The sequence below is a fragment of the Rhinatrema bivittatum genome, chromosome 2 (assembly GCF_901001135.1).
Source record: "Rhinatrema bivittatum chromosome 2, aRhiBiv1.1, whole genome shotgun sequence".
NCBI lineage: Eukaryota > Metazoa > Chordata > Amphibia > Gymnophiona > Rhinatrematidae > Rhinatrema > Rhinatrema bivittatum.
This window is the reverse complement of record NC_042616.1, coordinates 813,249,970-813,264,460: the sequence shown is the minus strand read 5'-3', so window position 1 is coordinate 813,264,460 and position 14,491 is coordinate 813,249,970. Positions and strand designations below refer to the sequence as shown.

Sequence of the window (14,491 nt, the reverse complement as noted above, 5' to 3'; positions counted from 1 at the left end):
ACCACCCCAAAAAAACCTCTCATTACAGTCCAACCTGGGAGAAATACCCATACCACACCCAAGATCCCAAAGCAAACGAATGTGTTACTCTTTTATCAAAAGAGTTTGTAGGATCATCAACGCCAGACCCCCAGGAACTAAATAACCTCCTCCTGATTAAAGGGAACGGTGAGTGGGAAAGGAAAAATTAATTTTTTTTTCCCGGGGGGGGAGGGGGAAATGTACTCTGGTTCTGCACATAATTTAATTTATACCTCATGCCATTGTGTAAACTGATGGCAACGTTGGGAGTCAACTTTACATTTCATGCAGATGACATATGGTTTTCAGAGGGGGGTTCCCCCTTTAAGGAAACCCACGTTTGACTTGCTTTTCACTGGTTTAACAGCTGTTATATGCTGGCTCTCTCACATCAATTATACGCTGCCTCTCTCAAGTCAGTTATACGCTGCCTCTCTCACATCAGTTATACGCTGGCTCTCACAGCCGTTAGATGCTGGCTCTCTCACATCAGTTATACGCTGCCTCTCTCACATCAGTTATACACTGGCTCTCTCACAGCTGTTATACGCTGGCTCTCTCACATCAGTTATACGCTGGCTCTCACAGCCGTTAGATGCTGGCTCTCTCACATCAGTTATACGCTGCCTCTCTCACATCAGTTATACGCTGGCTCTCTCACAGCTGTTATACGCTGGCTCTCTCACATCAGTTATACGCTGGCTCTCTCACAGCCGTTATACGCTGACTCTCTCACATCAGTTATACACTGGCTCTCTCACAGCCGTTATACGCTGACTCTCTCACATCAGTTATACGCTGCCTCTCTCACATCAGTTATACGCTGGCTCTCTCACAGCCGTTATACGCTGACTTTCACATCAGTTATACGCTGGCTCTCTCACAGCCGTTATACGCTGACTCTCTCACATCAGTTATACGCTGGCTCTCTCACAGCCGTTATACGCTGACTCTCTCACATCAGTTATACACTGGCTCTCTCACAGCCGTTATACGCTGACTCTCTCACATCAGTTATACGCTGGCTCTCTCACATCAGTTATATGCTAGCTCTCTCACGTCAGTTATACGCTGGCTCTCTCACATCAGTAAAACGGAGTTGATTTTATAATTTTTGATCTGGGCAGGCTGCCTTTCTTCTCCCTCGGTCTTTGGGCTCGATGGCCATTGCCTGCAGTGCAGGTGAGATTCCCCCCTGTCCATGCGTGACCACCTAAACTCGGCAGCGAAATCCGCTTTCATCCAATCGAGGACTCCTCGTCCACCTAAGCCGCCTTCCGTATTACTCTACAATTTTTCATCGTCCCCTCCTCGGACCATTGTAACCCTTAAGGCCCCACAAATTATCCGGAGCTCCGCCGCCTGCCTTTTGACTGCAGCAAGTCCCTAGACTCACATTGTGCTCGCATTACGGGCTCCACAATTGTTACCGTCCACTGGCGCATCAGATTCAGAATTGCTTCTTTGATATTCACCATTTTGAATAATCCCTATTTAGTGACCTACACATCCTCCTCCTCCTTAGCTTTTCTCATCTACCCCCTTCCCTCCTTCCCTTCCATTTGTCTCCCATCCCCTCCATCGATTCCTCCATTATTCCATCATTCTTCCTCCCAGTAATGCCCCTTCCCCTCCCAATACATTTCTAGCACCTTTCCTCCATAGTCCTCCATTTCTCTCATCTACCCCACCTCCCCCTCCCCCCTTAATCAGACAGGGCCATCAGAAGGGGCAGGCAGCTGCCTGGGATGCGAGTCTGCCTCCTCAGGGGCTCTGGGCCTTCCTAGGGACGGGGACCTGGGACAATGTGCCACAGCATCTGATGGAGGCCTTCCTCCTACTCAGCACAGCAGCGGGGCCTGTACCCAGCATCTGCCCTCCTGCCTTTCCGAGCATCTGCCCCATCCCTTCCCTCCCTTCCTCAGCATCTGCCCCTGACTCTTTCCTCCCTTCCCCAGCATCTGCCCCCCCTGCCCTTCCCATCATCTGCCCCTACCCCATTCCTCCCTTCCCCAGCATCTGCCCCCTGCTCTTCCCATCATCTGCCCCCTGCCCCTTTCCTCCCCTTCCCCTGCATATGCCCCCTGCCCCTTTCCTCCATTTCCCATCACATGTATCCCTGCCCCTTCCCCAGCATTTGTTCCCCACTCCTTTCTTTCCCCAGGATCTGCCCCTGCCCCTTTCCTCCCTTCCTCAGCATCTGCCCCTTCCCCAGCATCTGTCCCGGCCCCTTTTCTTCCTTTCCCAGTTTCTGCCCCCTGCCTCATTTCCCTCTTTCCCAGTACCTGCCCTTCTGCCTCTGCCTTGCCCTGTACTTCCTACATCCCTTAGTCCTGGGAGAATTCTGTGCTATAGCAGAGTGCAGAATTCCCCTCCTGCACAGCTGCACAGATTCAGCGCAGGATTCAGCAGGCCCTGGTGTGCCACAAGTGGAGGAAGGTCCCGCTCATGGCAAAGAAGGAGCAGGCCCTGCCATGATGCGAGCAGAGGCCGTCCCATTTGCGGCGAAGATGGAACAGGCCCCAGTCAGAGAGAGAGAGAGAGAGAGAGAGACAGACTGTGTGTTGTGTGTGTGTGTGTTTAAGACTGCGAACAGGTGGGGTGAGAAAGCATGTTAGAGGGTGCGTGGGTGTGGGTGCCAGAGAGAGGGAGTCTATATGAAAAAGGGATTGTGTGTGTGTGAGGGTGCTTGTTTGTGAGAGACGGACTGTGTATATGTGCAAGAAAGATAGGCTGTATGAAGAGATGTGTATGTGTGAGAGGGAGCCTGTATGAGGGTGTGTGTGTGCCAGAGAGAGATAGGGAGCCTGTATGAGAGTGTGTGCGTGCGAGAGAGAGAGAGCCTATCTGAGGCAATGTGTGTATGCAAGAGGGAGGGAGCCTATATGAGGGGGGAGTGTGTGTGTGAGAGAGAGGGAGAGTCTTATGAGGGTGTGTGTGTGTGCATGAGACAGAGGGAGCCTGTATGAGGGGATGTGTGTGCACTAAAGAGAGGGAGCCTGTGTGTGTGCATGAGAGAGGGAGCCTGTATGAGAGGGTGTGTATGTGCACTAAAGAGAGGGAGCCTGTGTCTGTGTGTGTGTGCATGAGAGAGGGAGCCTGTGTGTGTGTGTGTGTGTGTGTGAGAGAGAGAGAGAGAGAGAGGGAAAGTCTTATGAGGGTGTGTGTGTGTGTGTGTGCATGAGACAGAGGGAGCCTGTATGAGGGGATGTGTGTGCACTAAAGAGAGGGAGCCTGTGTGTGTGCATGAGAGAGGGAGCCTGTATGAGAGGGTGTGTATGTGCACTAAAGAGAGGGAGCCTGTGTCTGTGTGCATGAGAGAGGGAGCCTGTGTGTGTGTGTGAGAGAGAGGGAAAGTCTTATGAGGGTGTGTGTGTGTGTGTGCATGAGACAGAGGGAGCCTGTATGAGAGGGTGTGTATGTGCACTAAAGAGAGGGAGCCTGTGTCTGTGTGTGTGTGCATGAGAGAGGGAGCCTGTATGAGAGGGGGTGTGTGCAGTGGACAGAGAGGGAGCCGGTGTGAGGGGCAGTACTGAGAGAGAGGTCAAACTCTAGGAGTGGAGATAAAGTATAAGGGGTTGAGCCTAAAGAAGGAGAGGAGAGAGAGTGGCAGGTGGAAAAGTTGCGGGGGGTGGGGCATGAGAGAGCAAAGTGAAAGGAGACTGACCAGGGGAGTAGGGAGAGAGGGTGGAAGACACTTACAGTGAACTTCTAGGGAAATTCTGTTCAAAATATTGACAACTCTGCATCTTTAAGTAATAACCTTTTTCTGTATTACATTTTAAATAATTACTTAATGACTGTCATGCATATTGTGTTATTTTAACCAAAATAAAGTATGCAGAATTTTAAGGGGGTTTTTTGCGTAGAATTCCCCCAGGAGTACTCCCTGTGTGGATCCTGGGAACCTGCTTTACCAGCCTCCAGCCCTAGAGAGTGCACTGCAACCTCCGTGCTCCCACTGCACTTAGGAACATTAACTCCCAGCTCCGGATTCACGTGCTGGGTGGCTGGCTATGTTTATCTGACCAACAGTAGGTGGGATCCGCAGCAGCAGGGTCGCTCCATTGGATAAACCTGACTATCTTCTAAGGAGCCAGATAAGTTTAGCACTGAACATGAAGGTTACTGGCTAATTTAGGTAGATAATGGCGCAATTCCCCAGAATAACCCGGCCTGCCCCTGCCATAGCTAGTCAGAAAACAAGATAAGTCAGGGGCAGTCAGATTAGCAAACTTAGGTGGACAAACACTGAAGATGGACCCGCTATTCCCAGAATTTCAGGGCACAGGTTTTATACTGCTACCCCCAAAGCTGCTGCATGCTGAATCCCAGCTGCAGGTGATCATCAGTTTCTCATCACATCCTGGGTCGTGTCCTCCAAAAACCACCTCGCATGAAACAGCAGCAACTGTGCACGAGGGCTGAGTGTTACCTTCCTTGCATCTCCTATGAAACAGCAGCAACTGTGCATGGGGGCTGAGTGTTACCTTCCTTGCATATTTCCTATAAAACAGCAGCAACTGTGCACGGGGGCTGAGTGTTACCTTCCTTGCATATCTCCTATGAAACAGCACCAACTGTGCACAGGGGCTGAGTGTTACCTTCCTTGCATATCTCCTATGAAACAGCAACTGTGCACGAGGGCTGAGTGTTACCTTCCTTGCATATCTCCTATGAAACAGCAGCAACTGTGCATGGGGGCTGAGTGTTACCTTCCTTGCATATTTCCTATAAAACAGCAGCAACTGTGCACGGGGGCTGAGTTTTACCTTCCTTGCATATCTCCTATGAAACAGCACCAACTGTGCACGGGGGCTGAGTGTTACCTTCCATGCATATCTCCTATGAAACAGCACCAACTGTGCACGGGGGCTGAGTGTTACCTTCCTTGCATATCTCCCATGAAACAACATCAACTGTGCACGGGGGCTGAGTGTTACCTTCCTTGCATATCTCCTATGAAACAGCAGCAACTGTGCACGTGGGCTGAGTGTTACCTTCCTTGCACATCTCCTATGAAACAGCAGCAACTGTGCACGGGGGCTGAGTGTTACCTTCCTTGCACATCTCCCATGAAACAACATCAACTGTGTACAGGGGCTGAGTGTTACCTTCCTTGCATATCTCCTATGAAACAGCATCAACTGTGCACGGGGGCTGAGTGTTACCTTCTTCACATGTCTCCTATGAAACAGCATCAACTGTGCACGGGGGCTGAGTGTTACCTTCCATGCATATCTCCTATGAAACAGCACCAACTGTGCACGGGGGCTGAGTGTTACCTTCCATCCATATCTCCCATGAAACAGCCTCAACTGTGCATGGGGGCTGAGTGTTACCTTCCATGCATATCTCCTATGAAACAGCACCAACTGTGCACGGGGGCTGAGTGTTACCTTCCTTGCATATCTCCCATGAAACAACATCAACTGTGCACGGGGGCTGAGTGTTAGAAAAGGAATGATGAATAAAATGGAAAATGTCATAATGCCTCTGTATCGCTCCATGGTGAGACCGCACCTTGAATACTGTGTACAATTCTGGTTGCTGCATCTCAAAAAAGATATAATTGTGATGGAGAAGGTACAGAGAAGGGCTACCAAAATGATAAGGGGAATGGAACAGCTCCCCTATGAGGAAAGATTAAAGAGGTTAGGACTGTTCAGCTTGGAGAAGAGACGACTGAGGGGGGATATGATAGAGGTGTTTAAAATCATGAGAGGTCTAGAACGGGTAGATGTGAATCGGTTATTTACTCTTTCGGATAGTAGAAAGACTAGGGGGCACTCCATGAAGTTAGCATGGTTCACATTTAAAACTAATCGGAGAAAGTTCTTTTTTACTCAACGCACAATTAAACTCTGGAATTTGTTGCCAGAGGATGTGGTTAGTGCAGTTAGTATAGCTGTGTTTAAAAAAGGATTGGATAAGTTCTTGGAGGAGAAGTCCATTACCTGCTATTAAGTTCACGTAGAGAATAGCCACTGCCATTAGCAATGGTTACATGGAATAGATTTAGTTTTTGGGTACTTGCCAGGTTCTTATGGCCTGGATTGGCCACTGTTGGAAACAGGATGCTGGGCTTGATGGACCCTTGGTCTGACCCAGTATGGCATTTTCTTATGTTCTTATCCATATCTCCCATGAAACAACATCAACTGTGCACGGGGGCTGAGTGTTACCTTCCTTGCATATCTCCTATGAAACAGCAGCAACTGTGCACGGGGGCTGAGTGTTACCTTCCTTGCATATCTCCTGTGAAACAGCACCAACTGTGCACGGGGGCTGAGTGTTACCTTCCTTGCATATCTCCTATGAAACAACATTAACTGTGTACGGGGGCTGAGTGTTACCTTCTTCACATGTCTCCTATGAAACAGCACCAACTGTGCACGGGGGCTGAGTGTTACCTTCCTTGCATATCTCCCATGAAACAACATCAACTGTGCACGGGGGCTGAGTGTTACCTTCCTTGCATATCTCCCATGAAACAACATCAACTGTGTATGGGCCTGAATGTTACCTTCCATGCATATCTCCTATGAAACAGCATCAACTGTGCACAGGGGCCGAGTGTTACCTTCCATGCATATCTCCCATGACACAGCACCAACTGTGCACGGGGGCTGAGTGTTACCTTCCATGCATATCTCCTATCAAACAGCACCAACTGTGCACGGGGGCTGAGTGTTACCTTCCATCCATATCTCCCATGAAACAACATCAACTGTGCATGGGGCCTGAGTGTTACCTTCCATCCATATCTCCCATGAAACAACATCAACTGTGCATGGGGGCTGAGTGTTACCTTCCTTGCATATCTGCCATGAAACATCAACTGTGCATGGGTGCTGAGTGTTATCTTACTCACATATCTCCCATGAAACAGCAGCAACTATGCCCAGGGGTCGAGTATTACCTTCAACACAAGTCTCCCATGAAAGATCAGTAACTCCACAGGGGGGTTCGAGTGTTACCTTCGTTGCCTAGCCCTCCTGGAACATCAGCAACTGTGTTTAGGGACTGAGTGTTATCTTCGTCACAAATCCCACATGAAACAGGTTAGAGTGTGCATGGGGGTCAAGTGTTATCGTCATCACATATCTCCCATGGAACGGCAGATGCTGTGCACGGGGGCTGAGTGCTACCTTCATCACAAATCTCCAATGAAGCAGAATCACCTGTGCACAGGGGCCGAGTGTTATCTTCCACACGTGTGTCCTATAAATTCGCAATGACTGTGCACAGGCTCGAGTGTTACCTTTCTTATATATCTCCCATACAATGGTGACTGTGCACAGGCTCGAGTGTTACCTTTCTTATATATCTCCCATACAATGGTGACTGTGCACAGGCTCGAGTGTTACCTTTCTTATGTATCTCCCATACAATGGTGACTGTGCACAGGCTCGAGTGTTACCTTTCTTATATATCTCCCATACAATGGTGACTGTGCACAGGCTCGAGTGTTACCTTTCTTATGTATCTCCCATACAATGGTGACTGTGCACAGGCTCGAGTGTTACCTTTCTTATGTATCTCCCATACAATGGTGACTGTGCACAGGCTCGAGTGTTACCTTTCTTATGTATCTCCCATACAATGGTGACTGTGCACAGGCTCGAGTGTTACCTTTCTTATGTATCTCCCATACAATGGTGACTGTGCACAGGGTCGAGTGTTACCTTTCTTATATATCTCCCATACAATGGTGACTGTGCACAGGCTCGAGTGTTACCTTTCTTATATATCTCCCATACAATGGTGACTGTGCACAGGCTCGAGTGTTACCTTTCTTATATATCTCCCATACAATGGTGACTGTGCACAGGCTCGAGTGTTACCTTTCTTATGTATCTCCCATACAATGGTGACTGTGCACAGGCTCGAGTGTTACCTTTCTTATGTATCTCCCATACAATGGTGACTGTGCACAGGCTCGAGTGTTACCTTTCTTATATATCTCCCATACAATGGTGACTGTGCACAGGCTCGAGTGTTACCTTTCTTATGTATCTCCCATACAATGGTGACTGTGCACAGGCTCGAGTGTTACCTTTCTTATGTATCTCCCATACAATGGTGACTGTGCACAGGCTCGAGTGTTACCTTTCTTATATATCTCCCATACAATGGTGACTGTGCACAGGGTCGAGTGTTACCTTTCTTATATATCTCCCATACAATGGTGACTGTGCACAGGGTTCGTGCATCACCTTCCTCACGTATCTCCCCTGACACGGTAAAGACTGTGGACGGGATCAAGTATTACCTTTGTCACCTATCTCCCATGAAATGGCAGAGACTGTGCACAAGGCAGAGTGCTACATTTCTCAATTATCTCCTGTGACCGTGACTGTGCGCAGGGTCGAGTGTTACCTTCCTTGCATATCTCTCGTGAAACAGCAGCGACTGTGCCTGGGGGTCGAGTGTTCCCTTTATCACATGACTCCCATGAGCCAGCTTAGACTGTGCAGGAGAGTCGAGGATTATTTTTGTCACCTATCGCCCATAAAACAGCAGGGATGGAGTAGGATCACTGAGTGCTCCCTCACGCGTGACTCTAATAACATCATCTCACCTTCTTCCTTTCATTAAAAACAAAAAAAATGCAAACAGTGAAAAGCTTCCTTACTGTAATAGTTACAATATTTTTGGTACAAACATTAGAAACTCTGGCAGGCGGTCTAAAGATAAAAAGCAATTAAAACGTGGACACCGTTCCCTTCGCATTATCTGCAAGTCCCTCGAACATGGGAAGCCCCCAGCCCTGAAGTCTTATGTGCCAGGTCACGGAGGGTTAACCAGGGCACACGGCAGCAAGGGGGAGGGACCAGGGGGCTGCTCTGGGTCCTGGCCCTGGAAGAGGGCACTGATTAGAGGTGCGGGCACAGGGAGGGGGAAGAGGGCAGTGATTAGAGGTGCGGGGCACAGGGAGGGGGAAGAGGGCACTGATTAGAAGTGAGAGAAGTGCTGCAGGGAAGTGAGCAGAAGTGCAGATGCCCGGGCACTGGTGTGAGGGCGTGAGCACTGGTACTGGGGAATGGGCACTGGTGTGAGGGCGTGAGCACTGGTACTGGGGAATGGGCACTGGTGTGAGGGCGTGAGCACTGGTACTGGGGAGTGGGCACTGGTGTGAGGGCGTGAGCACTGGTACTGGGGAGTGGGCACTGGTGTGAGGGCGTGAGCTCTGGTACTGGGGAATGGGCACTGGTGTAAGGGCGTGAGCACTGGTACTGGGGAGTGGGCACTGGTGTGAGGGCGTGAGCACTGGTACTGGGGAGTGGGCACTGGTGTGAGGGCGTGAGCTCTGGTACTGGGGAATGGGCACTGGTGTAAGGGCGTGAGCACTGGTACTGGGGAGTGGGCACTGGTGTGAGGGCGTGAGCTCTGGTACTGGGGAATGGGCACTGGTGTAAGGGCGTGAGCACTGGTACTGGGGAGTGGGCACTGGTGTGAGGGCGTGAGCACTGGTACTGGGGAGTGGGCACTGGTGTGAGGGCGTGAGCTCTGGTACTGGGGAATGGGCACTGGTGTGAGGGCGTGAGCACTGGTACTGGGGAGTGGGCACTGGTGTAAGGGCGTGAGCACTGGTACTGGGGAGTGGGCACTGGTGTGAGGGCGTGAGCTCTGGTACTGGGGAATGGGCACTGGTGTAAGGGCGTGAGCACTGGTACTGGGGAGTGGGCACTGGTGTGAGGGCGTGAGCTCTGGTACTGGGGAGTGGGCACTGGTGTGAGGGCGTGAGCACTGGTACTGGGGAATGGGCACTGGTGTGAGGGCGTGAGCACTGGTACTGGGGAATGGGCACTGGTGTGAGGGCGTGAGCTCTGGTACTGGGGAATGGGCACTGGTGTGAGGGCGTGAGCTCTGGTACTGGGGAGTGGGCACTGGTGTGAGGGCGTGAGCACTGGTACTGGGGAGTGGGCACTGGTGTGAGGGCGTGAGCACTGGTACTGGGGAGTGGGCACTGGTGTGAGGGCGTGAGCTCTGGTACTGGGGAGTGGGCACTGGTGTGAGGGCGTGAGCTCTGGTACTGGGGAATGGGCACTGGTGTAAGGGCGTGAGCACTGGTACTGGGGAGTGGGCACTGGTGTGAGGGCGTGAGCTCTGGTACTGGGGAGTGGGCACTGGTGTGAGGGCGTGAGCTCTGGTACTGGGGAGTGGGCACTGGTGTGAGGGCGTGAGCACTGGTACTGGGGAATGGGCACTGGTGTGAGGGCGTGAGCTCTGGTACTGGGGAGTGGGCACTGGTGTGAGGGCGTGAGCTCTGGTACTGGGGAGTGGGCACTGGTGTGAGGGCGTGAGCACTGGTACTGGGGAGTGGGCACTGGTGTAAGGGCTTGAGCTCTGGTACTGGGGAGTGGGCACTGGTGTGAGATCTTGAGCACTGGTACCGGGGAATGGGCACTGGTGCAGGGTTTTCAGTACTGGCACAGCGCCCCCTCCTCTACCACGGGAGGGCAGCTAAATGCAGGGCCCACTCCCCACACTTCTGAGGAAAGGGGAAATCATGGGCCCGCCTTAGAGACGCCTATAAACCCTTCTGATTGGCTTTCCGGGTCTAATTAAAGAGAAACCCTACTGTCCGGCACCGTGGCACGGTCTGCACTGCGCAATCTGTCCCGAGTCCGGCCTGGCCAGGAAACCTCTGCGCGGGGGAATCCGCTGAGTAGCCGAACAAGCCCGTCCCGGTCCCTCTCCGCCCCATTCTGGCTCGTTCCCTGCTTCGGCCGAGCCGCGCCCGGGTTCCTTCCGGCGCTGCTCCAGGAGCACCGAGCCCCACTCACGCCGACCCGGGTCACCCAACCTCCCCCACCTGCAGCAAAGGCTTGCGAGGGAGGGAGACCGCGACCCCCTGCACACTGGCAGCACCATGCCCTGACGGCAGCCCCCCCTGCAGTGCAGTGCCCCCCACAGCCCACCCCCACTCCCCAAAATGTCACAGGCTCAGCCTGATCCCTGCCCCGTCAGCTCCCTCGCTTTCTAACGCCCCCCCCCCCCCCCCAGATCCCTGGTAGATTTCCCTTGCCCTCCCTGGGCTATGCCCTGTACCCTGTCCCCTAAAACACTGCCCCCGGGCTACACTCCCACCCCAGTCATTACCCCCCCCGGCTATGCCCCTTCCTCTCCCTCTAACCAAAAGCACAGCCCTCCCCCCTCCCCTGCTCAGTCCCTGGCCCGGCCGCTGCCCTTCCTCCGAGCGGTCGGCTTGGTTTATTCTGGCGGCAGGCACTGGCGGTGGGGAGGGGGGGCAGGACGGCCGGCGGGAGGTCCTCGCTCTCAGGAATATTCCTTGGTGAATTTCTCGTGGAACTGGGAGAGCTTCTGCAGCAGGATCTCCAGCTTCGAGGTGGGCGGCAGGATGGTCATTCTGGGAGGGGGGGTGGGGGGGGGAGAAAGAACGGGGAAACCATGAGAGCACGGACCGGCAGAGAGGGGGGACGTGCCAACCGCTCCACTGTCTGAAAACCCTTCCAGACGTTATAACCTCTTTAATGTTCCCTCCTGTTTGACAGCCCCTGAGTTATCACAGCTAATGACTTAGTGGGAGAGGTCTGGGGATGTTCCAAACTGATGTGGCTTTACCTAATCCAGGTACGGTTAGGACGGCCTCAGAGCAGCCATAAAAGTTATCCGGGTTCCTGTACTCGGATAAGTTTAATCTTAACCAACTCTATATCCTTGTGGGGGTCCCCCACTCCCCCAGATTAGCTAAAAATAATATCGGAGCACGGCACCTAACGGGCCCCCCCCCCCCTCCAGGTCCCCTAAAAGAATTGAAATAATTTGTAGGCCACAACAACCTGAGAGGCCTCCTGCCCTCCCCTCCCCAATACTGAAATTACCAAGTGGGGATCCGGGCCCCCTTCCTGACCCTCACCTCATCTTCCCACCGACAAACCTGCCCGCAACCCCTACTCCCGATCCTTCCACCCCACCCAGAACCCCCAGAAACGCCCACGGCTGCCAGGGGCGCGGTTACATTCGCCCCACTCCCAGCGACGTTGGGAGGAACGACACATTATTGTGATACTAATAAGCAATGGATTCTGATCTCTTCATAAACCTGTCTCCCTGGCTGTTTATCCTGGCCTGCGGGTTTCATCGGCAGAGATGTGAGCTTGCCGCTGGGCGTTACCTGAAGTGGTAGGTGCCCTCTCGCTGCCCGAATCCGCTTCCTGGGACCACACAGATCCCAGTCTCTTCCAGGAGTTTTATGCAGAAGAACATATCCGGAGCCAGGCCCTGGGCCTAAAGAGAAGACAGGAAGCACACAGTTAGCAGGGTGGGGGGGGGTGGCGTGAGGGCTGGAGACCCCATAACACCTCCCCCATTTTCTGTTCCTTGCAGGAATCATAGTGCAAGACCACTCTCGGTCACCAGCAGCCTCTGGCCGGCATGAAAGCCCTCAACACAGGACTTTTTTTTTTGGCTGATGGATCAAAGCAAGGATGGGAGTAACGCTTCTGGAAGAACTTTAGTCTAAGGGGAGAACCCAGATCTGGGGGAAACCGGTCCGTGAAGTTTCAATTTTCTTCAGCCAAGTTGGCGTAACGATTTGTCAGTTTGTCTGCAGCGATCCAGAAAGCCCAAAATAAAGGGAAAAGGCGGGACATCCTCGCCCACCCCCACCCGCCAACTCGTACACCTCCTCCGCAGATACACAAAATATAATACGGCAGCTAAAGGACCCCCCGCCCCTTGCACGCCTGCTGCAATACCACCGACCCGACTTAACCCCTTCCCCCTATCCAGCTGGCCGTGGTAGGGGGCGGGGGAAATACCTGACCTGGCTTGAAAATATTTTTGCAAACTTTGATGAAATTCACCGAGTGGAGGGAAAATGAGATTTCGGCCATGTTGCTCCATGGACCTTCCAACCTCACGATTTCCAAACACGGGTCGCTTTGCCTTTCCGTGAGATCAAAAGAAGCAAATTAAGTCTGCAACGCTGTTACTCCTCTCCCATGTACAGAAGAGTCCCAGATGCACTCTTGGTGATGGTTTGTCCGAAACCACACTGTCTGTATTTCTACCTCACATCCGCCTCATCCCTGCGTCTGTGCGCGCTGCTCCTTAAGCGCCAGGACGGGCGTAGTCTCTCCTAAATGCATTAACTTTTCCACAAAGAGCGCGTAAAATCAGCCTAGCAGAGTCCCCAGAGAACAATCCCTATGAGAAAGGAGGCGAGGGCCCATGAAATCTAGCAAGATGGCTGCACAGGGTAGAGGGAAGCATAAGCGTTGGCAAGTTAAATGTAAGACATTGATAAGACAGACTAAGAGAGAATTTGAAAAGAAGTTGGCCGTAGAGGCAAAACCTCACAGTAAAAACTTTTTAAAATATATCCATATCAGAAAGCCTGTGAGGGAGTCAGTTGGACCGTTGGATGATCGAGGGGTTAAAGGGGCACCTAGAGAAGATAAGGCCATCGCGGAAAGATTAAATAATTTTTTTGCTTCGGTGTTTACTGAAGAGGATGTTGAGGAGGTACCCGTAATGGAGAAGGTTTTCATGGGTAATGATTCAGATGGACTGAACCAAATCACAGTAAACCTAAAAGATGTAGTAGGCCTGATTGACAAACTGAAGAGTAGTAAATCACCTGGACCAGATGGTATATACCCCAGGGTTCTGAAGGAATTCAAAAAAGAAATTTCAGATCCATTAGTAAAAATTTGTAACCTATCACTAAAATCATCCATTGTACCTGAAGACTGGAGGATAGCAAATGTAACCCCAATATTTAAAAAGGGCTCCAAGGGTGATCCGGGAAACTACAGACCGGTTAGCCTGACTTCAGTGCCAGGAAAAATAGTGGAAAGTGTTCTAAACATCAAAATCACAGAACATACAGAAAGACATGGTTTAATGGAACAAAGTCAGCATGGCTTTACCCAGGGCAAATCTTGCCTCACAAATCTGCTTCACTTTTTTGAAGGAGTTGATAAACATGTGGATAAAGGTGAACCGGTAGATATAGTATACTTGGATTTTCAGAAGGTGTTTGACAAAGTTCCTCATGAGAGGCTTCTAGGAAAAGTAAAAAGTCATGGGATAGGTGGTGATGTCCTTTCGTGGATTACAAACTGGCTAAAAGACAGGAAACAGAGAGTAGGATTAAATGGGCAATTTTCTCAGTGGAGGGTGGTGGGCAGTGGAGTGCCTCAGTGATCTGTACATGGACCCGTGCTTTTCAATATATTTATAAATGATCTGGAAAGGAATACGACGAGTGAGATAATCAAATTTGCAGATGATACAAAATTATTCAGAGTAGTTAAATCACAAGCGGATTGTGATAAATTGCAGGAAGACCTTGTGAGACTGGAAGATTGGGCATCCAAATGGCAGATGAAATTTAATGTGGACAAGTGCAAGGTGTTGCATATAGGGAAAAATAACCCATGCTATAGTTACACAATGTTAGGTTCCACATTAGATGCTACCACCCAAGAAAGAG

The 14,491-nt window shown here is 51.4% G+C and overlaps 1 protein-coding gene across 4 annotated transcripts in view; it reads right to left on the bottom strand.

Moving 5' to 3' along the window:
- Nucleotides 1-11,125: 11,125 nt before the first annotated feature.
- Nucleotides 11,126-14,491, bottom strand: part of GPT (glutamic--pyruvic transaminase) — a 152,828-nt gene continuing 149,462 nt past the window's right edge. For all 4 annotated transcript variants that reach the window (XM_029592248.1, XM_029592249.1, XM_029592251.1 and 1 more), the window contains 2 exons: nucleotides 12,167-12,279; nucleotides 11,126-11,398 (listed from right to left, as the gene is read on the bottom strand). In XM_029592248.1, coding sequence (XP_029448108.1) covers nucleotides 11,308-11,398; nucleotides 12,167-12,279 — 204 coding nt within the window. In that variant the 3' untranslated portion in view covers nucleotides 11,126-11,307. The remainder of the gene's footprint in view (nucleotides 11,399-12,166; nucleotides 12,280-14,491) is intronic.